The sequence below is a fragment of the Salvelinus namaycush genome, chromosome 19 (assembly GCF_016432855.1).
Source record: "Salvelinus namaycush isolate Seneca chromosome 19, SaNama_1.0, whole genome shotgun sequence".
NCBI lineage: Eukaryota > Metazoa > Chordata > Actinopteri > Salmoniformes > Salmonidae > Salvelinus > Salvelinus namaycush.
Genome location: NC_052325.1, coordinates 20,875,218 through 20,900,661, shown reverse-complemented (window position 1 = coordinate 20,900,661; position 25,444 = coordinate 20,875,218). Strand labels below are relative to the sequence as shown.

At 45.7% G+C, this 25,444-nt stretch overlaps 1 protein-coding gene across 1 annotated transcript in view; it reads left to right on the top strand.

Annotated features, from left to right (window-relative positions):
• LOC120063930 (low-density lipoprotein receptor-related protein 1B-like) overlaps positions 1-25,444 on the top strand; it is a 345,986-nt gene that overhangs the window by 98,359 nt on the left and 222,183 nt on the right. Inside the window, 4 exon segments of the mRNA XM_039014240.1 lie at positions 4,711-4,791; positions 11,465-11,635; positions 15,243-15,425; positions 24,865-25,065. Coding sequence (XP_038870168.1) covers positions 4,711-4,791; positions 11,465-11,635; positions 15,243-15,425; positions 24,865-25,065 — 636 coding nt within the window.

Here is a 25,444-nt window from a genome sequence, read left to right as displayed (position 1 = left end):
CCTGGCCTTAGTATTCTTTGTTTCCTTTATTATTTTAGTTAGGTCAGGGTGTGACATGGGGAAGGTATGTGTTTTTGTATTGTCTAGGGTGGTTGTATGGTTTAGGGGGTTAAGTAGAGTAGATGGGTTTGTGTTTAGTGTAGGTGTCTAGCTGTGTCTATGGTTGCCTGAATGGTTCTCAATCAGAGACAGATGTCATTAATTGTCTCTGATTGGGAGCCATATTTAAGACAGCCATAGGCACTAGGTTTATGTGGGTAATTGTCTATGTTGTACGTTTGTAGCTTGTGTGTGCACTTACGTCTATAGCTTCACGATCGTTTGTTGTTTTGTTTCAGTTTGTTAAAGTGTTCGTTGCGTGTTTTTTTCCTTTCTCTAAAATAAAAGAGAATGTATTTTGCACACGCTGCGCCTTGGTCCACTCTCTCTCAGCAAGACGATCGTGACAGAATTACCCACCAGAATCGGACCAAGCGGCGTGTAAAGCAGCAACAGGAGCAATACACAAAGGATTCATGGACATGGGAGGAGATACTGGATGGAAAGGGTCCTTGGGCACAACCGGGAGAATATCGCCTCCCTCGTGAAGAGCTGGAGGCAGCTAAAGCCGAGAGGAGGCGATATGAGGAGGCAGCACGGAAGCAAGGCTGGAAGCCCGCGAGTACAACCCAAAAATTTCTTGGGGGGAGTGTGGCGAAGTCAGGTAGGAGACCTGCGCATACTCCCTGTACTTACCGTGGAGAGCGAGAGTACCGGCAGACACCGTGTTACGCAGTAGAGCGCATGGTGTCTCCTGTACGTGTTCATAGCCCGGTGCGGGTTATTCCACCTCCCCGCACTGGCAGGGCTAGATTGAGGATTGAGCCGGATGTCATGAAGCCGGCCCAACGCATCTGGCCACCAGTGCGTCTCCTCGGGCCGGTTTACATGGCAGCAGCCTTACGCATGGTGTCCCCGGTTCGCCTACATAGCCCGGTGCGGGTTATTCCACCTCCCCGCACTGGTCGGGCGACGGGGAGCATACAACCAGGTAAGGTTGGGCAGGCTCAGTGCTCAAGGGAGCCAGTACGCCTGCACGGTCCGGTATTTCCGGCGCCACCTCCCCGCCCCAGCCTAGTACCACCAGTGCCTACACCACGCACCAGGCTTCCAGTGTGTCTCCAGAGCCCAGTTCCTCCTCCACGCACTCGCCCTATGGTGCATGTCTCCAGCCCGGTACCACCAGTTCCGGCACCACGCACCAAGCCTCCTGTGCGTCTCCAGAGTCCTGTGCGTCCTGTTGCTGCTCCCCGCACTAGCCCTGAGAAGCGTGTCCCCAGCCCGGTACCACCAGTTCCGGCACCACGCACTAGGCCTCCTGTGCGTCTCCAGGGTCCAGTATGCCCTGTTCCTTCTCCCCGCACTAGCCTTCAGGTGCGTGTCCCCAGCCCGGTACCACCAGTTCCGGCACCACGCACCAGGCCTACAGTGCGTCTCAGCCGGCCAGAGTCTGCCGTCTGCCCAGCGGCGCCTGAACTGCCCGTCTGCCAAGCACCGTCTGAGCTGCCCGTCTGCCAAGCACCGTCTGAGCTGCCCGTCTGCCAAGCACCGTCTGAGCTGCCCGTCTGCCAAGCACCGTCTGAGCTGCCCGTCTGCCAAGCACCGTCTGAGCTGCCCGTCTGCCAAGCACCGTCTGAGCTGCCCGTCTGCCAAGCACCGTCTGAGCTGCCCGTCTGCCAAGCACCGTCTGAGCTGCCCGTCTGCCAAGCACCGTCAGAGCTGCCCGTCTGCCAAGCACCGTCAGAGCTGCCCGTCTGTCCCGACCCGCTAGAGCCGTCCGCCAGACAGGATCAGCCAGAGCCGTCCGCCAGACAGGATCAGCCAGAGCCGTCCGCCAGACAGGATCAGCCCGAGCCGTCCGCCAGACAGGATCAGCCCGAGCCGTCCGCCAGACAGGATCAGCCCGAGCCGTCCGCCAGACAGGATCAGCCAGAGCCGTCCGCCAGACAGGATCAGCCCGAGCCGTCCGCCAGACAGGATCAGCCCGAGCCGTCCGCCAGACAGGAGCAGCCCGAGCCGTCCGCCAGACAGGAGCAGCCCGAGCCGTCCGCCAGCCATGAGCAGCCAGATCCGTCAGCCAGCCATGAGCAGCCAGATCCGTCAGCCAGCCATGAGCAGCCAGATCCGTCAGCCAGCCATGAGCAGCCAGATCCGTCAGCCAGCCATGAGCAGCCAGATCCGTCAGCCAGCCATGAGCAGCCAGATCCGTCAGCCAGCCATGAGCAGCCAGATCCGTCAGCCAGCCATGAGCAGCCAGATCCGTCAGCCAGCCATGAGCAGCCAGATCCGTCAACCAGGCAGGAGCTGCCGTCCCTCAGTCATGAGCTGCCGTCCCTCAGTCATGAGCTGCCCTCCAGTCATGAGCTGCCCTCCAGTCATGAGCTGCCCTCCAGTCATGAGCTGCCCTCCAGTCATGAGCTGCCCTCCAGTCATGAGCTGCCCTCCAGTCATGAGCTACCCCTCAGTCATGAGCTACCCCTCAGTCCGGAGCTACCCCTCAGTCCGGAGCTACCCCTCAGTCCGGAGCTACCCCTCAGTCCGGAGCTACCCCTCAGTCCGGAGCTACCCATCCGTCCGGTGGCGCCCTCTGGGATGGTCTTCAGTCCGGGACTTGCTACAAGGGTCGCCGCTCCAGAGGTGCCACCAAAGCGGGTATTGACAATGGTGGAGTGGGGGCCTCGTCCCGCGCCCGAGCCGCCGCCATGATGGGGGCCACCCCGGACCCTCCCCTTCTGTTTCAGGTTCTGCCGCCGGAGTCCGCACCTTTGGGGGGGGGGGTACTGTCACGCCCTGGCCTTAGTATTCTTTGTTTCCTTTATTATTTTAGTTAGGTCAGGGTGTGACATGGGGAAGGTATGTGTTTTTGTATTGTCTAGGGTGGTTGTATGGTTTAGGGGGTTAAGTAGAGTAGATGGGTTTGTGTTTAGTGTAGGTGTCTAGCTGTGTCTATGGTTGCCTGAATGGTTCTCAATCAGAGACAGATGTCATTAATTGTCTCTGATTGGGAGCCATATTTAAGACAGCCATAGGCACTAGGTTTATGTGGGTAATTGTCTATGTTGTACGTTTGTAGCTTGTGTGTGCACTTACGTCTATAGCTTCACGATCGTTTGTTGTTTTGTTTCAGTTTGTTAAAGTGTTCGTTGCGTGTTTTTTTCCTTTCTCTAAAATAAAAGAGAATGTATTTTGCACACGCTGCGCCTTGGTCCACTCTCTCTCAGCAAGACGATCGTGACATGCATGCTCTTCCACCGATCGCTGCCCGCACCCGCCCACCCGTCTAGCATCACTACTCTGGATGGTTCTGACTTAGAATATGTGGACAACTACAAATACCTAGGTGTCTGGTTAGACTCTAAACGCTCCTTCCAGACTCACATTAAGCATCTCCACTCCAAAATTAAATATAGAATAGGCTTCCTATTTTGCAACAAAGCATCCTTCGCTCATGCTGCCAAACATACCCTTGTAAAACTGACTATCCTACCGATCCTTGACTTCAGCAATGTCATTTACAAAATAGCCTCCAACACTCTACTCAGCAAATTGGATGTAGTCTATCACAGTGCCATCCATGTTGTCACCAAAGCCCCATATACTACCCACCACTACGACCTGTATGCTCTCGTTGGCTGGCCCTCGCTTCATACTCGTCGCCAAACCCACTGGCTCCAGGGCATCTATAAGTCTTTGCTAGGGAAAGCCTTGCCTTATCTCAGCTCACTGGTCACCATAGCAGCACCCACCAGTAGCACGCACTCCAGCAGGTATATTTCACTGGTCATCCCCAAAGCCAACTACTCCCTTGGCCACCTTTCCTTCCAGTTCTCTGCTGCCAATGACTGGAACGATTTGCAAAAATCACTGAAGCTGGAGTCTTATATCTCCCTCACTAACTTTAAGCATCAGCTTTCAGAGCAGCTTACCGATCATTGCACCTGTACATAGCCCATCTGTAAATAGCCCACCCAACTACCTCATCCCCATATTGTTATTTTTTTTTTTGCTCCTTTGCACCTCAGTATTTCTACTTGCACATTCATCTTCTGCACATCTATCACTCCAGTGTTTAATTGCTAAATTGTAATTATTTCGCCACTATGGCCTATTTATTGCCTTACCTCCCTAATCTTACTATATTTGCATACACTGTATTTAGACTTTTCTATTGTGTTATTGACTGTACGTTTGTTTATCCCATGTGTAACTCTGTGTTTGTGTCGCACTGCTTTGCTTTATCTTGGCCAGTTTGCAGTTGTAAATGAGAACTTGTTCTCAACTGGCCTACCTGGTTAAATAAAGGTGAAATAAAAAAACACCTCTAGTATTAGAATATTCGTTAGCCATATTTCCATTAATTTACATATGTTTAGCATAACATTCAGTGTGGTGTTGAGATAGCTCTTATAACTTGCTTAGGAATTTATTTCAACCTGCAACACACATATAGTGAAAAAGATTAGTAGTCGGGACACTATGTGGGTTAATACAGGGCTTGTTTTAGGGGTGTGCTGTTGATCACACACAAAACAATATATACTGTTGAAATATGAGTTAGAATGGAGTGTTTGTAAGGAGTTTTAGACAAAGTATTTTCAGAATAAATGTAGCCCTATGGGTTTGGGCTTTAAATAACTGTAGTTGACTGTCTATTTGCTTTTATGTCTATAGCATTGCCGACCTGTGAACCACTCACCCAGTTCAGCTGTTCCAATGGGAGATGCATCAGTGTCAAGTGGCATTGTGACTCAGGTACGTTCCTACTGAAAACCTACAGCAGTGTTTCCTCAACAACCATCAGGGCTTCAACAAAAATAAACAACTTTGAGGTCAGAAGACTTGAGGACAGGAGTTGAAAAACACTGAGCTACTGTACATTTCACATGCCCCTTGTATAACCCACAACCTTTAAATCAACCACGATCTCCTTATGTTACGAAAGTGGTTCGGAGAAACACACTCTTCCCACTATGCACACCACATCATTTCAATTTGGATATTTGGGTAATATTTGGTTGAGACATTGATCAATGAGATTACATGCTTTACTCACCCATTTTTTGTTTAGTTGTCATCTAAATGTGTTATCACTGACGCACTTTCAACCATTTGAAAGCACAAAAAGTTGAAATTGGAATACAATATCAGATATTTGGTATTTATACAACAACTTAATGTGTTGTCTGTGCTTTATCTAATAGAACAACCAACTGTCCTGGATTGCAGTTGAGATTACAGTAGAAGTATGTAGTGCAAGTGATCAATGCTGTTTGAGATTCTGCACAGATTATTGTGCAGAATCAGCAATTTTGAAGATTTCTACAGACTTGCAATCTTTGCGTGCTATCTTAAACATGCACGCTTCCAATGATTACATAAGAAGACATATATAGTTACAGTAAGAGAGCCTTAACTTTAGGCTTTTAACTGTATTACAAAAGTCCTATTGAATTGTGTTTGGTTGCCTTCAGAAAGTTATCACACACCTTGACTTTTTCCACATTTTGTTGTGTTACAGCCTGAATGTAAATGTTGTGTCACTGGCCTACACACAATACCCCATAATGTCAAAATGGAATTATGATTTTAGAAATTTTGACAAATAAATAAAAATGAAAACCTGAAAAGTCTTGAGTCAATAAGTATTCAACGCCTTTGTTATGGCAAATCTAAATAATTTCAGGAGTAAAAAATCACATAAATTGCATGGACTAAGTATGTTTAACATGATTTTTGAATGACTACCTCATTTCTGTACCCCACATACAATTATCTATAAGGTCCCTCAGTCAAGCAATGAATTTCAAACACAGATTCAACCACAAAAACAAGGGAGGTTTTCAAATGCCTCACAAAAAAATGGCACGCATTGGTAGATAGGTAAAAATTATACAAGCTGACATTAAATGTCCAATTGAGCATGGTGACGTTATTAATTACACTTTGGATGGTGTATCAATACACACAGTCACTACAAAGATACAGGCGTCCTTCCTAACTCACTTGCCAGGGATTTCACCATGATGCCAATGGTGACTTTAAAACAGTTACAGTGTTTAATGGCTGTGATAGGAGAAAACTGAGGATGGACCAACAATATTGTTGTTACTCCTACCAACAATATTGTAGTTACTACTACTAACCAAAATGACAGAGTGAAAAGAAGAAGACCTGTACAGAATACAAATACTCCTAAACATCCATCCTGTTTGCAATAAAGCACCAAAATAAAACTACAAATAAAAGTCTGGTAAAGAAATGAACTTTATATCCTGAATACAACGTGTTAAGTTTGGGGCAAATCCAACACCACACATCACTGAGTACCACTCTTCATATTTTCAAGCATGGTGGTGGCTGCATCATGTTATGGTTATGGGTTATGGGTAGCTTGTCATCGGGAAGGACTAGGAAGATTTGTAGCATATATAACAATAATAATAATAATAATAATAATAATAATAATAAAGAACAGCCAAATCCTAGAGGAAAAACTTATTCAGTCTACTTTCCAACAGACACTGGGAAACAAATGCACCTTTTAGCTTAACAATAATCAACTGTGGCTCAGTTGGTAGAGCACGACAATTGCAACGCCAGGGCTGTGGGTTCGATTCCCATGAGGGACCAGTATGGACAAATATGAAAATGTATGCACTAACTACTGTAAATCACTCTGGATAAGAGTGTCTGCTAAATTTAACAACCTAAAATACAAGGCCAAATATACACTGGTTGCTTACGAAGTTATAGTTTTGACTTAAATCGTCTTGAACATCTATGGCAAGACATGAAAATGTCTGTCTATCAATGATCAACAACAAACTTGACAGAGCTTGAATAATTTTACAAATAATCATGTGCAAATATTATACAATCCAGGTGTAATTGCTGCCAAAGGTGATTCTAACATGTATTTACTCAGGGGTGTGAATACTTATGTAAATGAGATATTTCTGTATTTCATTTTCAATACATTTGCAAACATTTCTAAAAACATGTTTTCACTTTTTCATTGTGGGGTATTGTGTGTAGATGGGTGAGCATTTATACATTTGTTATCCATTTTGAATTCAGGCTGTAACACAACAAAATGTGGAATAAGTCAAGGGGTATGAATACTTTCTGAATGCACTGTATCTAATGCGTGGATAGTTTCATCTGAGCCACTGGCTTAATCCTATTCTTTAACTTTTATTTTTGGTTTAGTTGGAGACGTGAATCCAACATATAATTTGTTAACTTGTCAACACAACCAAGCGAACAAAACAGCGCCCCTCTGTCTCAGTATGTGTAGCTTATCTAGGCTATCTGAGCTCAACTGTGAATGGTCCTATCACACCAAAAAAAAGTCTCCAGGGGAAGCCAGTTTGGATTTGGCTTCAGGCCAATCACATCACAAGCCAAATGTCAATTTTGACAGAAAAAAAGTTGAATTTTTGCATCTTGTTATGTTGTTGTCCTCTGGTGGCTAGCTGGCTAGCTAAAATTGTCCCTTTCCTAAATTATCCATGGATGGAGATAGGGATTTGGACTTGTGGTTTTACTTACATCTCCGTACTGGCCAATGATTATAACAGCGATTCTGATCCAACCATAAATTCATACAATATGCCCCTGGCCTGAGAGGATGGAAGTTCAATATGTAGTATGCTAATGTTAACTTAGATTTTTGGATTAGATGGAGATGTGAATCCAACATGATCAATTATTAATTTGTAGACAAACTGGAATTAAAGCCAGACTAAGTCAGTGGCACAACTATCCAAGCAGAAGATACAAGATCCCCTTCAAATGTTGATATTTGGTTGTGTTGACAACCAAACACAATTCAATAACCAGAATTCCTCCATTATTGGTGGAGGAACACAATGGCGCCGACAGAGGGCTGCCTCACTACTAGTTCTTAGAAACTTTGCAGTATTTCGTTTTTTTATGTGTTACATTGTTATCCCAGAAAATGTTATGTATTATTACAAACAGCGGGAAAGAACAAAAGGATATCAGAGGAGGCTCGCTCACCACCCACTGCTTTCGAGTATAGTACTCACTAATGTTCAGTCCCTGGATAACAAAGTTAGTCAGGGCAAGGTTTTCTTTCCAGGGAGACATCAGGGATTGTAACATACTCTGTTTCTCAGAAACATGGCTCCCCCGGGATATACTGTTGGAGTCAATGCAGCCATCTGGATCCAACTTTTGGGATACATACAAGGCCCTCCCCCGCCCTCCTTTCGGCAAATCTAACCACGACTCCATTTTGCTCCTCCCTTCCTATAGGTAGAAACTCAAACAGGAAGTACTCGTGCTAAGGACTATTCAACGCTTGTCTGACCAATCAGAATCCACACTTCAAGACTGATTTGATCACGTGGAATAATATTGATGTGTACACTGAGACGGTTGCTGATTTCATCAATAAGTGTATAGGAGATCTTGTACCCACTCTGACTATTTAAACCTACCCTAACCAGAAATCGTGGATAGATGGCAGCAAACAAAGTTGCGAACCACCGCATTTAACCATGGCAAGGTGACTGGGAATATGGCAGAATACAAACAGAGTTGTCATTCCTTGCGCAAGGCAATCAAACAGGAAAAACATCAGTATACAGACAAAGTGGAGTCGCAATTCAACGGCTCAGACACGTGACATATGTGGCAGGGTCCACAGACAATCACGGACTACAAAAGGAAAACCAGCCTCTTCGCGGACACTGACGTCTTGCTTCCGGACAAGCTAAACGCGTTCTTTGCCCGCTTTGAGGATGACACAGTGCCACCAACGTGGCCAGCTACCAAGGACTATGGGCTCTCCTTCTCCTTGGCCGACGTGAGTAAAACATTTAAACGTGTTAACCCTCGCAAGGCTGCCGGCCCAGCTGCCTAGCCGCGACCTCAGAGCATGTGCAGACCAGCTGGTTGGTGTGTTTACGGACATATTCAATCTCTCCCTATCCCAGTCTGGTGTCCCCACATGCTTTAAGATGGCCACCATTGTTCCTGTACCCAAGAATGCAAAGGTAACTGAACTAAATGACTGTCGCCCTGTAGCACTCATTTCTGTCATCATGAAGTGCTTTGAGAGACCAGTCAAGGATCATATCACCTCCACCTTACCTGTCACCCTAGACCCACTTCAATTTGCTTACTGCCCCAAAAGGTCCACAGACGATGCAATCGCCATCACACTGCACACTGCCCTATCCCATCTGGACAAGAGGAATACCTATGTAAGAATGCTGTTTATTGACTATAGCTCAGCATTCAACACCATAGTACCCCCCAAGCTCATCATTAAGCTCGAGTCCCTGGGTCTGAACCCCGCCCTGTGCAATTGGGTCTTGGACTTTCTGACGGGCCGCCTCCAGGTAGTGTAGGTAGGAAACAACATCTCCACTTCGCTGATCTTCAACACTGGGGCCCCACAAGTGTGCGTGCTCAGCCGCTTCCTGTACTCCCTGTTTACCCATGACTGCGTGGCCATGCACACCTCCAACTCAATCATCAAGTATGCAGACGACACAACAGTAGTAGGCTTGATTACCAACAACGACGACGAGACAGCCTACAGGGAGGAGGTGAGGGCTTTGGGAGTGTGGTGTCAGGAAAATAACCTCTCACTTAACGTCAACAAAACAAAGAAGATGATCGTGGACTTGTAGGAAACAGCAGAGGGAGCACCCCCCTATCCACATCGACAGGACAGCAGTGGAGAAGGTGGAAAGTTGCAATTCCTCTGCGTACATATCATTCACAAACTGAAATGGTCCACCCACACAGACAGTGTGGTGAAGAAGGCGCACCAGCACTTCAACCTCAGGAGGCTAAAGAAATGTGGCTTGTCACCTAAAACCCTCACAAACTTTTACAGATGCACAATTGAGAGCATCCTGTCGGGTTGTATCACAGCCTGGTATGGCAACTGCACCGCCCACAACTGCAGGGCTCTCCAGAGGGTGGTGCGGTCTGCACAACTCATTACCGGGGGCAAACTACCTTTTCTCCAGGACACCAACAGCACCTGATGTCACAGGAAGGCCAAAAATATCATCAAGGCAACAACCACCCGAGCCACTTCCTGTTCACCCCGCTATCATCCAGAAGACGAGGTCAGTACAGGTGCATCAAAGCTGGGACCGAGAGACTGAAAAACAGCTTCTATCTTAAGACTATCAGACTGTTAAATAGCCATCACTAGCAGAGAGAGACTGCTGCCTACATACGCAGACTTGAAATCATTGGCCACTTTAATAAATGGAGCACTAGTCACTTTAATAATGTCACTTTAATAATGTTTACATAACTTGCATTACTCATCTCATATGTATATACGGTATTCTATACTATCAACTGTATCTTAGTCTATGCCGCTCTGACATTGTTCATCCAGATATATTCTTAATTCCATTCCTTTACTTAGATTTGTGTATATTAGGTATTTGTTGTGAAATTATTAGATATTACTTGTTAGATATTTCTACACAGTCGGAACTAGAAGCACAAGCATTTCTCTACACCCACAATAACATCTGTACATGTATGTGACCAATAAAATTTGATTTATTTGAGTTTGTCTACAAATTAATAATTGATGTTGGATTCATGTCTCCATCTCAACCAAAAATGTAAGTTAAAGAATAGAACTAAATCAAATCAAACTTTAAATGCAGTTTGATTTGATTTACTCCTATTCTTTAACTTTAACTTTTGGTTAGGATGGAGACATGAATCCAACATTTCAAATTCAGTTGAACCCTGGGTTAAATTGAAACAATAGCTGTTGATGACTTCACAAATACTATATACTGTACTCTAGGCCTAAATAGCATACTTGATGATTTATGACTCATAAAATATGGTTACATTTCATTTGCTCTGGTAGACCTCCCTTTGGAATGACTTTTGATAGCAACAGTAAATCTATTTTGTTATTAAGTGGAGCTTTCTTAATAATCATTCTCACAATTGCACATGGTTTTAGTCAGTGACAAATATCAAAGCTAAGCAGGGCTGAACTTGGTTAAAACCCTGGAATGGAGACCAAAGGAATAACTGTAGATATATCAACTCTTCAATAGGAGTTTCTGCCCAACCTGTAGTTTTTTTTTCTGATAGTGGATATAACATTATACAGGGTTTGTCTATGTTGAAAATTGGTTACCATGATGACATAATCCTTTCACCCTCAAAACACATTGATGACTTTTTTTCAAATTCAATGTATTTTCTATGTAACATTACTTTGACAAATTAAATTGAAACAACTTTGATTCAACCAGTTTGTGCCCAGTGGGATGTGCAGAGTACGTTTACCTTGCCTGAAACGTGACTTCTGAGGCCTCCCCAATCTAATGCACATTCTTATGACATGAAGGAGTCAATCTAGTCAGTCAAACTTGCTATTTTTCCTCTGTGTCCCAAGATGATGACTGTGGAGATGGTAGTGACGAGGTGAGTTGTGTCCACTACTGCTCCAACACCCAGTTCCAGTGCTCCAGTGGGAGATGTATTCCAGACCACTGGGCCTGCGATGGGGACAACGACTGTGGGGACTTCAGTGATGAAAACACCACCTGTGGAGGGTCTGGAGCTGGTGAGAGAAACCATGCTGTTTTTTGTAATTCCTTTATTGTAGCCCTTTTTGAATTTGTAATGCAAATGCAACTTCATAAGTAATAGTGCCATCTCTCATTTTGACAAATTAATGTACTCTGCACTAAGTATCATGTTAACTATCCCAACATCGTGAGTACAGTGCCTTGCAAAAGTATTCACCCCCTTGGTGTTTTTCCTATTTTGTTGCATTACAACTTGAATGTATTTTTATTTGGATGTCATGTAATGGACATACACAAAATAATCCAAATTGGTGAAGTGAAATGAAAAAAATAACTTGTTTAAAAAAAATCATTTTTTGTTTTAAAAACGGAAGCAAGGGGCACCACCATGGAGCTCTCCAAAAAGGTCAGGGATAAAGTTGTGGAGAAGTACAGATCATGGTTGGGCGATAAAAAAATATCTGAAACTTTGAACATCCCATGGAGCACCATAAAATCCATTATAAAAAATGGAAAGAATATGGCACCACAACAAACCTGCCAAAAGAGGGCCACCCACCGAAACTCACAGACCAGGCAAGGAGGGCATTCATCAGAGAGGCAACAAAAAGAACAAAGATAACCCTGAAGGAGCTGCAAAGCTCCACAGGAGAGATTGGAGTATCTGTCCATAGGACCATTTTAAGCCGTACACTCCACAGAGCTGGGCTTTATGGAAGAGTGGCCAGAAAAAAGCCATTACTTAAAGAAAAAAATAAGCAAATATGTTTGGTGTTCGCCAAAAGGCATGTGGGAGACTCCCCAAACATATGGAAGAAGGTACTCTGGTCAGTTGAGACAAAAATTTAGCTTTTTGGCCATCAAGGAAAATGCTATGTCTGGCGCAAAGCCAACACCTCTCATCACCCCGAGAACACCATCCCCACAGTGAAGGATGATGGTGGCAGCATCATGCTGTGGGGATGTTTTTCATTGGCAGGGACTGGGAAACTGGTCAGAATTGAAGGAATGATGGATGGCGCTAAATACAGGGAAATTCTTGAGGGAAACCTGTTTCAGTCTTCTAGAGATTTGAGACTGGGATGGAGGTTCACCTTCCAGCAGAACAATGACCCTGCTGAAGCAACACTCAAGTGGTTTAAGGCGAAACGTGTAAATGTCTTGAAATGGCCTAGTCAAGGCCCAGAGCTCAATCCAGTTGAGAAGATTGCTGTACACCAGCGGAACCCATCCAACTTGAAGAATGGGCCAAAATGGCTAGATGTGCCAAGCTTATAGAGACATACCCCAAGAGACTTGCAGCTGTAATTGCTGCAAAAGGGGGCTCTACAAAGTATTGACTTTGGGGAGGTGAATAGTTATGCACAGTCAAGTTTTCAGTTTTGTTGTCTTAATTCTTGTTTGTTTCACAATAAAAACTATTATTATTACTACTATTAAGTGGTAGGCATGTTGTGTAAATCAAATGATACAAACCCCCCCAAAATGTATTTTAGTTCCAGATTGTAAGGCAACAAAATAGGAAAAATGCCAAGGGGGTGAATACTTTCCAAGCCACTGTAGATGCTTTCAAGGTGGGCTAACTACTCCTCCTCATTACTGCACATGCAGCATTGAGCGTAACTATTAATTATTAATTTGACATTTCAATCAGTAGAAATATATATTTTTAAAAGATAATTTGTTTAATTTTAAATTAACTGTTAATTGGCCTGGTCTAATGTCCTTAAGTCTTCATCTTCCTCTCTCAGCTCGCGCTCTGCTGATCTAATCTCATCTACTGTTCACAACAGTACAACATCAAGATTTGAATATTTTAATCTGGTATAATTACCTCAGAAAGCTGAGCCTGGGCAGCTGAAATGCTCACAGCTTGTCACTAGAATGAGGAAGTTATTCATCAAACCGTGTCCTGATGTCCAGGCCCAGCTCCAGCCTTTTCCTTTCTACTCTAACACAGTGTAGTGTTGCTGGGTTGTGGCCCACCCCTGGGGTTAAAGCTCTGGCTCGGCAGGCCCTGACTGTTATGGCAATACTTCTGATCTCTGATTTCAGAAGTTTTTTTTTTTCCTGGCAATGTGGAAATGGTTAGGTTGAATAATAGTCTTGTGACTGACTACCTAGCATGATTAAAAATAACATTTGAAAGATCAATCATGCAGATAATTTTGCCATAGCTTTGTATGGAATAGAATATACATAACCCAATATTGTCAAAAGTTTGCCCACTGGGATTCAATTTTCACATTCACAGAAGGATTCTATTTAAGTGATAATGCCAGAGAAGCTGGTGTTTAGGGGATATATTGGCAAGGGTGTTGTTCGTCGAGGGACGGCAAGCTGTGCCAATATATCCTCCAAACATCGGTTTTGAGGGCATTAATACTTTTATACAATGGGTTACCAACATATTGAAATAGTGATTGACATATTTTCATTTTTTTTTATTTTGATGAATTTATTCATACTATTTCTTCCTTCCACAAGATATAGTCCCGACATAAATCTAGGGTTGCTACCCAAGCCGGCAGGTCATTCGTTCTATTGGTTCGGTTGCCAGAGATTCAACTCAGTCATTCAGTCTTTTTGTTCTGTATCTATGGATGCAACCCAGTCGTTCATTCTAAATGTTCCATTGCAATACTGGCTGGCAACATTCTTATCCCTTGCTTGCTAGCTAGCCAACGACAGCTAACTTAAAGTTACGTCAAACAGTGCAGCCAGAACAACAGCAAAGGAGCTGCATTTGAGCCTCCCGGGTGGCGCAGTGGTCTAGGGCACTGCATTGCAGTCCTAGCTGCGCCACCAGAGTCTCTGGGTTCGCGTCCAGGCTGGGCTGGGTTCGCGCCCAGGCTCTGTCGCAGCCGGCCGCAACCGGGAGGTCCGTGGGGCGACGCACAATTGGCATAGCGTCGTCCGGGTTAGGGAGGGTTTGGCCGGTAGGGATATCCTTGTCTCAGTATGTAAAAATGTAATAAAAATGTATGCACTCTACTGTAAGTCGCTCTGGATAAGAGCGTCTGCTAAATGACTAAAATGTAAATGTAAAATGTCTAATGATGCGCAATTTCACCTGGCATAGAAAATGTGCTCTTTCGTCAGGACAATGTTGTTCAGGGGAGCTAGCCAACAACACAGTCACTTCAAACGGAAGCTGGAAAGACAGCAATCTAGCTGCATATAATTTCGTTTGACCTGTTTTTTATTGACATTTCTTTGCATATATCCATAAAAATTATGCCAGCTGATTCATGATGTTGACTGGCTGAGAAAAGCTGTCTGCCTGTCTGTCTCATCCCGACACGTTTATTTCTATGCAACAGCTGGAGATCGAATTTCAATATTGAAACAATGTTGCAAATGTTGGCGAGACAGACAGCAAGGTTTATACAAATCTCCGCTGTTGAAAATCAAATGCTAGTCTTAATGAAACAAGAGATAATGTCTAAATGCTTTTTATAGTGGAGATCAAGTTTATAAATTGCCTGACTGGGCTGATGAGATGGAACAGCATTTCAACGTCATAGCTTTAGCTGGTGGTAACTTGTGGAATAGACACTGGTTGGAATGCGGTTTTAACTAATGAGCATCCAGGATTAGACCCACCCATTGTATAATTATTTATTTATTTTTCCCTTGCAGCATTGCCTCCTGTAATAGAGTGCAGTGGGGATGAGTTCCACTGTATGGAAGACGGTACGTGTATCCCAGAGCGCTGGAGGTGTGATGGGGACAAAGACTGCGAGGACGGTAGTGATGAGGTGGCCTGTGAGGGCACCAAGAGGATTTGTGACCCCAAGGCCAAGTTCACATGCAAAGACACAGGTAGGATAGAGACTTCTCTGTCAGTAATCGTAATCCAGAACCAAAACTTCCTAGCTACTCAGTTTGCCTAAGAAAATATTTTGTCTGATGGTAGTGTACAATCTTTGACCATTACATTAATGCTAAACTAGAAGCAAATTTAAAAGGATGACATTGACCAACATCAAATAGCAGAGCTAGAAACGTGTTTAATACACATATAAACTCTAGCCTCACCAACGCTCTATGTAGTACATCATGGAAACCACATATATTTTATAGTACCATCTCTACAAAAAATAAAATAAATGTTGTACATAATGTTTTCACCATTATTTCCTATGACCAAAAAGAGCTTCTGGACATTAGAACAGTGATCACTAAACTCAATGAAGATTTATACTTCAATGAGTAGGCGACACTGGACATAATGCTTAACCTGAACCAGGCCCTAATCCCTGATTCGGAAGAGAAAGAGACGGCTATATAGAGGCCGATGTGTGGGTAAATTAGTAAATGAACCACCGCTATCTCTGTTCTATTGGTGAATGTACAATCACTGGAGAACAAACTGGACGAGCTCCGTTCGAGACTATCTTATCAACGGGACCTGAAGAACTGTAATATCCTATGTTCCTCTGAAACTTGGCTGAACAAGGACACTGATAATATTCTAGATGGTTTTTCTATGCATCGGCAGGACAGAACGGCAACGTCGGGTAAGCTCAAGGGGCGTGGTGTGTGTCTCTCTGTTAACAACAGCTGGTGTGCAATCTCTAATATTAAGTAAGTCTCGAGGTTCTGTTCACCTGAGTTACAATACCCCATGAGAAGCTATAGACCATGCTATTTACCTAGAGAGTTTTCATCTATATTTTTCAGAGCTGTCTATTATCCCAAAAAATTATGCTGGCACAAAGACGGCCCTCAACGAACTGTATAGGCAAGCAAACAAGAAAATGCTCATCCAGAAGCGGCGCTACTTTTGGCTGATGATTTTAATGCAGGAAAACTGAAATCCATTTGACCTAATTTCTATCAGCATGTCACCTGTGCAACTAGAGGCGAAAAAACTCTAGATCAACTTTACTCCACACACGGACGCATACAAAGCTCTTCCTCGCCCTCCATTTGGCAAATCTGACCATAACTCTATTCTCCTTATTCCTGCTTAGAAGCAAACACTCAAACAAGAAGTACCGCTGATGTGCTCAATACGGAAGTGGTCCGATGAAGCAGATGCTAAGCTACAGGACTGTTTCGCTAGCACACTCGAATATGTTTCTGATGGTATTGAGGAGTTTATTACATCAGTCACCGGCTTAATCAATAAGTGCATCACAGTGACCGTACATACAGTGTACATATCCCAACCAGAAGCCATGTATTACTGGCAAAATCCACACTGAGATAAAGGCTAGAGCTTCAGCTTTCAAGGAGCGGGACACTAACCTGGACGCGTTTAAGAAATCCTGCTACGCCCTCCGATGAACCATCAAACAGGCAAGGCGTCAATACAGGACTAAGATCGAATCTTACTACACCAGCTCTGATGCTCATCGGATGTGTCAGGGCTGGCAAACTATCATGGAAAAACAAAGGGAAAACCCAGCCGCGAGCTGCCCAGTGACACAAGCCTAACCGACGAGCTGAATGCATTTTATGCTTGCTTCGAGGCAAGCAACACTGAACCATGTGTAAGAGCACCAGCTGTTCCAGATGTCTGTGTAATCACACTTTCAGTAGCTGATTTGAGTAAGACCTTTGAACAGGTTAACATTCACAAGGCCGCAGGGCCAGGCGGATTACCAAGACGTGTATTCAGATCATGCAATGGCCAGCTGGCAAGTCTTCACTGATATTTACAACCTCTCCTGATGCAGTTGGTAATACTGTAATACCTGCATGTTTCAAGCGGAACACCATAGTCCCTATGCCCAAGAACGCCTAGATATCCTGTCCAAATAACTATCGCCCCATAGCACTCACATCTGTAGCCATGAAATGCTTTGCAAGGCTGGTCATGGCTAACATCAAAACCATCATCCAAGGCACCTTTGTGCCACTCCAAATCACATACTGCCGCACCAGATACAGACATGATGCAATCTCTATTGCAGTCCACACAGCCCTTTCCCACTTGGACAAAAGGAACACCCACGTGAGAATGCTGTTCATTGACTACAGCTCATCATTCAACACCATAGTGCCCTCCAAGCTCACCACTAAGTTAAGGACCCTGGGACTGAACACCTCCCTCTGCAACTGATTCCTGGACTTCCTGACGGGACGCCCCCAGGTGATGAGTGCAGGCGAAAACACATCTGCCATGCTGACCCTCAACACGGGGGCCCCTCTTGTACTCCCTATTCACCCAGGACTACGTGGCCACGCATGACTCCAACACCATCATTAAGTTTGCCGACAACACAACGGTGGTAGACCTGATCCCCGATAATGATGAGACAGCTTATAGGGAGGAGGTCAGAGAACTGGCATTGTGGTGCCAGGACAACAACCTATTCCTCAACATCAGCAAGAAAAAGGAGTTGATCGTGCACAACAGGAAGCAGAGGGCCGAGCCCGTCCCCTCACATCACTAAGGATCTATCATGATCCAAACTAACCAACACAGTCGTGAAGAGGGCACAACAACGCTTTTTCCCTTGACGAGGCTGAAACTATTTGGCATGGGCATCTCAGATCCTCAAAAAGTTCTACAGCTGAACCATTGAGAGCATCTTGACTAGCTGCATCACCGCATGGTAAGGCGCTACAGATGGTAGTGCGTACGGCCCAGTACATCACTGGGGCCAAACCTCCTGCCAATCCAGGACCTCTATACCTGGCGTTGTCAGATGAAGGCCTTAAAAATTGTCAAAGACAGTTACTCAAGTCATAGTGTCATGTTTTGTCTTTCATCATGTCTTGTCCCTGTGCTTCCCTCTGCTGGTCTTATTAGGTTCTTTCCCTCTTTCTCTCTCTCTATCGTTCCGTTCCTGCTCCCAGCTGTTTCTCATTCTCCTAACGACCTCATTTACTCTTTCACACCTGTCCCCTATTTTGCCCTCTGATTAGAGTCCCTATTTCTCCCTCTGTTTTCCGCTTCTGTCCTTGTCGGATTCTTGTTTGACGTTTGCTGTTCCTGTGTCCTTGTTCCGCCCTGTCGTGTTCTTTGCCTTCTTCAGATGCTGCGTGTGAGCAGGTGTCAATGTCAGCTACGGCCAGTGCCTTCCTGAAGCGACCTGCAGTCTGTGGTCGCGTCTCCAGTCGTTCCTCTCTGTTGACGAGAGGATAGTATCCAGGAGAATCATTATTTGTTTAATTCTGGAATAAAGACTCTGTTACTATTACGTCGCTTTTGGGTCCTCATTCTGCAGCACAACAGAAGAATCCGACCAAGAATGGACCCAGCGACTACGGATTCTCGCAACACTGCCGTCGAGATCCAGGGAGCAATGCTCGGCAGACACGAGCAGGAATTGTCTGCTGCTCGTCATGCCGTTGAGACCCTGTCCGCTCAGGTCTCCGATCTCTCAGGACAGTTTCAGAGTCTTCGTCTCGTGCCACCAGCTACTTCCTGGTCTTCCGAGTCTCCGGAACCTAGGGTTAATAACCCACCATGTTACTCTGGGCAGCCCACTGAGTGTCGCTCCTTTCTCACCCAGTGTGATATTGTGTTCTCTCTCCAGCCCAACACATACTCAAGAGAGAGAGCTCGGATCGCTTACGTCATATCACTCCTTACTGGTCGGGCTCGGGAGTGGGGCACAGCTATCTGGGAGGCAAGGGCTGAGTGTTCTAACGTTTATCAGAACTTTAAAGAGGAGATGATACGGGTTTTTGATCGTTCAGTTTTTGGGAGAGAGGCTTCCAGGGCCCTGGCTTCCCTATGTCAAGGTGATCGATCCATAACGGATTACTCTATAGAGTTTCGCACTCTTGCTGCATCCAGTGACTGGAACGAGCCGGCGTTGCTCGCTCGTTTTCTGGAGGGACTCCACGCTGAGGTTAAGGATGAGATTCTCTCCCGGGAGGTTCCCTCCAGCGTGGACTCTTTGATTGCACTCGCCATCCGCATAGAACGACGGGTAGATCTTCGTCACCGAGCTCGTGGAAGAGAGCTCGCGTTAACGGTGTTTCCCCTCTCCGCATCTCAACCATCTCCTCCCACCGGCTCAGAGACTGAGCCCATGCAGCTGGGAGGTATTCGCATCTCGACTAAGGAGAGGGAACGGAGAATCACCAACCGCCTTTGCCTCTATTGCGGTTCTGCGGGACATTTTGTCATGTCATGTCCAGTAAAAGCCAGAGCTCATCAGTAAGCGGAGGGCTACTGGTGAGCGCTACTACTCCTGTCTCTCCATCAAGATCCTGTACTACCTTGTCGGTCCATCTACGCTGGACCGGTTCAGCTGCTTCCTGCAGTGCCTTGATAGACTCTGGGGCTGAGGGTTGTTTTATGGACGAAGCATGGGCTCGGAAACATGACATTCCTCTCAGACAGTTAGGGAAGCCCACGCCCATGTTCGCCTTAGATGGTAGTCTTCTCCCCAGTATCAGATGTGAGACACTACCTTTAACCCTCACAGTATCTGGTAACCACAGTGAGACCATTTCCTTTTTGATTTTTCGTTCACCTTTTACACCTGTTGTTTTGGGTCATCCCTGGCTAGTATGTCATAATCCTTCTATTGATTGGTCTAGTAATTCTATCCTATCCTGGAACGTTTCTTGTCATGTGAAGTGTTTAATGTCTGCTATCCCTCCTGTGTCTTCTGTCCCCTCTACTCAGGAGGAACCTGGTGATTTGACAGGAGTGCCGGAGGAATATCATGATCTGCGCACGGTCTTCAGTCGGTCCAGAGCCAGCTCCCTTCCTCCTCACCGGTCGTATGATTGTTGTATTGATCTCCTTCCGGGGACCACTCCCCCTCGGGGTAGACTATACTCTCTGTCGGCTCCCGAACGTAAGGCTCTCGAGGATTATCTGTCTGTTTCTCTCAACGCCGGTACCGTGGTGCCTTCTTCCTCTCCCGCCGGAGCGGGATTTTTCTTTGTTAAGAAGAAGGACGGTACTCTGCGCCCCTGCGTGGATTATCGAGGGCTGAATGACATAACGGTTAAGAATCGTTATCCGCTTCCCCTTATGTCGTCAGCCTTCGAGATTTTGCAGGGAGCCAGGTTCTTTACTAAGTTGGACCTTCGTAACGCTTACCATCTCGTACGCATCAGAGAGGGGGACGAGTGGAAAACGGCGTTTAACACTCCGTTAGGGCATTTTGAATACCGGGTTCTGCCGTTCGGTCTCGCTAATGCTCCAGCTGTCTTTCAGGCATTAGTTAATGATGTACTGAGAGACATGCTGAACATTTTTGTTTTCGTTTACCTTGACGATATCCTGATTTTTTCACCGTCACTCGAGATTCATGTTCAGCACGTTCGACGTGTACTCCAGCGCCTTTTAGAGAATTGTCTCTACGTGAAGGCTGAGAAGTGCGCCTTTCATGTCTCCTCTGTCACATTTCTCGGTTCTGTTATTTCCGCTGAAGGCATTCAGATGGATCCCGCTAAGGTCCAGGCTGTCAGCGATTGGCCCGTTCCTAAGTCACGTGTCGAGTTGCAGCGCTTTCTCGGTTTCGCTAATTTCTATCGGCGTTTCATTCGTAATTTCGGTCAAGTGGCTGCCCCTCTCACAGCTCTGACTTCTGTCAAGACTTGCTTTAAGTGGTCCGGTTCCGCCCAGGGAGCTTTTGATCTCCTCAAGAAGCGTTTTACATCCGCCCCTATCCTTGTTACTCCTGACGTCACTAAACAATTCATTGTCGAGGTTGACGCTTCAGAGGTGGGCGTGGGAGCCATTCTGTCTCAGCGCTCCCAGTCTGATGATAAGGTCCATCCTTGCGCTTACTTTTCTCATCGCCTGTCGCCATCGGAACGCAACTATGATGTGGGTAACCGCGAACTGCTCGCCATCCGCTTAGCCATAGGCGAATGGCGACAGTGGTTGGAGGGGGCGACCGTTCCTTTTGTCGTTTGGACTGACCATAAGAACCTTGAGTACATCCGTTCTGCCAAACGACTTAATGCACGTCAGGCTCGTTGGGCGTTGTTTTTCGCTCGTTTCGAGTTCGTGATTTCCTATCGTCCGGGAAATAAGAACACCAAGCCTGATGCCTTATCCCGTCTCTTTAGTTCTTCTGTGGCTTCTACCGACCCCGAGGGGATTCTCCCTGAGGGGCGTGTTGTCGGGTTGACTGTCTGGGGAATTGAGAGACAGGTAAAGCAAGCACTCACTCACACTGCGTCGCCGCGCGCTTGTCCTAGTAACCTTCTGTTCGTTCCTGTCTCTACTCGTCTGGCTGTTCTTCAGTGGGCTCACTCTGCCAAGTTAGCTGGCCACCCCGGCGTTCGGGGTACGCTTGCTTCTATTCGCCAGCGGTTTTGGTGGCCTACTCAGGAGCGGGACACGCGCCGTTTCGTGGCTGCTTGCTCGGACTGCGCGCAGACTAAGTCAGGTAACTCTCCTCCTGCCGGTCGTCTCAGACCGCTTCCCATTCCTTCTCGACCATGGTCTCACATCGCCTTAGACTTTATTACCGGTCTGCCTTCGTCTGCGGGGAAGACTGTGATTCTTACGGTTATCGATAGGTTCTCTAAGGCGGCACATTTCATTCCCCTCGCTAAGCTTCCTTCCGCTAAGGAGACGGCACAAATCATCATTGAGAATGTGTTCAGAATTCATGGCCTCCCGTTAGACGCCGTTTCAGACAGAGGTCCGCAATTCACGTCACAGTTTTGGAGGGAGTTCTGTCGTTTGATTGGTGCTTCCGTCAGTCTCTCTTCCGGGTTTCATCCCCAGTCTAACGGTCAAGCAGAAAGGGCCAATCAGTCGATTGGTCGCATATTACGCAGCCTTTCGTTTCGAAACCCTGCGTCTTGGGCAGAACAGCTCCCCTGGGCTGAGTACGCTCACAACTCGCTTCCTTCGTCTGCTACCGGGCTATCTCCGTTTCAGAGTAGTCTTGGGTACCAGCCTCCTCTGTTCTCGTCCCAGCTCGCCGAGTCCAGCGTTCCCTCCGCTCAGGCTTTTGTCCAACGTTGTGAGCGCACCTGGAGGAGGGTCAGGTCTGCACTTTGCCGTTACAGGGCGCAGACTGTGAGAGCCGCCAATAAACGTAGGATTAAGAGTCCTAGGTATTGTCGCGGTCAGAGAGTGTGGCTTTCCACTCGTAACCTTCCCCTTACGACAGCTTCTCGCAAGTTGACTCCGCGGTTCATTGGTCCGTTCCGTGTCTCTCAGGTCGTCAATCCTGTCGCTGTGCGACTGCTTCTTCCGCGACATCTTCGTCGCGTCCACCCTGTCTTCCATGTCTCTTGTGTCAAGCCTTTTCTTCGCGCCCCCATTCGTCTTCCCTCCCCCCCCCCCGTCCTTGTCGAGGGCGCTCCTATTTACAGGGTACGGAAGATCATGGACATGCGTTCTCGGGGACGTGGTCACCAGTACTTAGTGGATTGGGAGGGTTACGGTCCTGAGGAGAGGAGTTGGGTTCCATCTCGGGACGTGCTGGACCGTTCGTTGATTAATGATTTCCTTCGTTGCCGCCAGGGTTCCTCCTCGAGTGCGCCAGGAGGCGCTCGGTGAGTGGGGGGGTACTGTCATGTTTTGTCTTTCATCATGTCTTGTCCCTGTGCTTCCCTCTGCTGGTCTTATTAGGTTCTTTCCCTCTTTCTCTCTCTCTATCGTTCCGTTCCTGCTCCCAGCTGTTTCTCATTCTCCTAACGACCTCATTTACTCTTTCACACCTGTCCCCTATTTTGCCCTCTGATTAGAGTCCCTATTTCTCCCTCTGTTTTCCGCTTCTGTCCTTGTCGGATTCTTGTTTGACGTTTGCTGTTCCTGTGTCCTTGTTCCGCCCTGTCGTGTTCTTTGCCTTCTTCAGATGCTGCGTGTGAGCAGGTGTCAATGTCAGCTACGGCCAGTGCCTTCCTGAAGCGACCTGCAGTCTGTGGTCGCGTCTCCAGTCGTTCCTCTCTGTTGACGAGAGGATAGTATCCAGGAGAATCATTATTTGTTTTATTCTGGAATAAAGACTCTGTTACTATTACGTCGCTTTTGGGTCCTCATTCTGCAGCACAACACATAGACTGTTCTCTCTGCTACCACACGGCAAGCGGTACCGATGCACCAGGTCTGGAACCAACAGGACCCTGAGCAGCTTCTACCCCCAAGCTATAAGACTGCTAAGTTGTTATTTAAATGGTTAACCAAATAGATACCTGGACTATCTGCATTGATCCTTTTTTCACTAACTTTTTTGTCTCTGCTACTGTTTACTATCTGTCACTCTATTCCTAGTTACAGTATATGTATGTACATATCCTCTGTATGTACATAACCTTGTACCCCTGCACATCGATACGGTACTGGTGCCCCTTGTATATAGCCAAGTTATTGTTACTCATTGTGTAATTATTATTACTTTTATTACGTGTTTTACCTTTCTATTATTTCTCTATTTTCTTTCTCTCTGTATTGTTGGGAAGGGCCCGTAAGTAAGCATTTCACTGTTAGTTCACACCTGTTGTTTACTAAGCATGTGATGAATAACATTTTATTTGAAATTTGATTTGAAGTGCAACATAGGTGAATCCAGCTTTTATCGCAGGCCTCTAAATTAGGATGCTCTGTAATCCAGGCTTCACACAGTCACTGGCCTAGCTGCATTAATTAATGATGATACTGTAAATTCTGGCATACCTGTGCCTCTTCCCCTGCAGTTATTCCACCTGCTCTGGCTGCCTCTTTGTAATACACATGGCGAGCAAGGGGAATTTGAGATTATCCCTGGTAGAAGGTAACAGGAGGCTGTAATTATCTAGCTGTGGATTTTCATTTGAAGTGAAGCATTTAACTCACAACTGTGGCTGTCCCTTTCTGTTGATGGCAGGAAGAAGATAGATTTTTTACAAAATATCTCAGCAGTGCATTACCTCATGTAATGTAGTACTGTATATTCTAGTCTAAACTCATGATACAGTACACTGTGCATATTTTACAGTCTTTGTAGACTGCAATCACCTCATTCTGTGGAAAAGATTATGACATGGATCATGCTATGCCTTAAATTGCTTTCAGTTGGTATGAATTCTTTATTCGTGATTTAGATGTCAAACAGCTTTTTTTCAAAGTGCCTGAGAAATTATTCACCAAGTTTATTACAGATGCTTGAAGTTCACTGTGTGGTTATGTTGATTGGTTCCTCTTCAGCATTTTCAGTAGTGTATTCCCTTAGGGTTCTATTTCAGAGGTTCTACTCGACTGTGTGGACAGTTGATCATTGACATTGTCTCTGAGGAATATCTTCTGTATCTTTTTTGGTTGTGTTTATGGATTGTGCGCATTTGTGTGTGTTTGTGTATGTCTGTATGTATCTGTATACATGTGTGACACCATCAGGAAAGTGTATCACCAAGAGCTGGGTTTGTGATGGAGATATCGACTGTGAGGATCGTTCCGATGAGGATTCCTGTGAGGCAGCTGTCTGTAAGCCTCCAAAATACCCCTGTGCCAACGACACCTCCATTTGCCTGCCACCAGAGAAGATCTGCAACGGCAAGACCGACTGTGCTGACCATTCTGACGAAAGGCCTTTCTGTGGTAATAAGGAGAGATGTTATTTGTAGTACACCATATTGCTTGATACCGTAGAAATAGATTAGTCTGTGGTCTTTCTGCCTAGTTGTGAAGAAATGTTCCATGTTTTTAAGTGGGAGATATGTGTTTAGAGCAGTGGTATTCAAACTTTTCCATCTGGGACACCATTTTTTCTCACCAGAATTTCTGGGGACTCAATTCTTGTTGCCAGAAATTTTAGCAAACCCACCCCAAATCTAATGACACAACCTTACAATCTGTAAAGTTTTATATTCACATAAATAAATAACCCTTCACATTCATTACATTTCCATCTCTCTAAGACCGTGGTTCTCAAACCTCTTTTCGGGGACCCCCAGATGTTTCAGAATTTGGTTGTAGC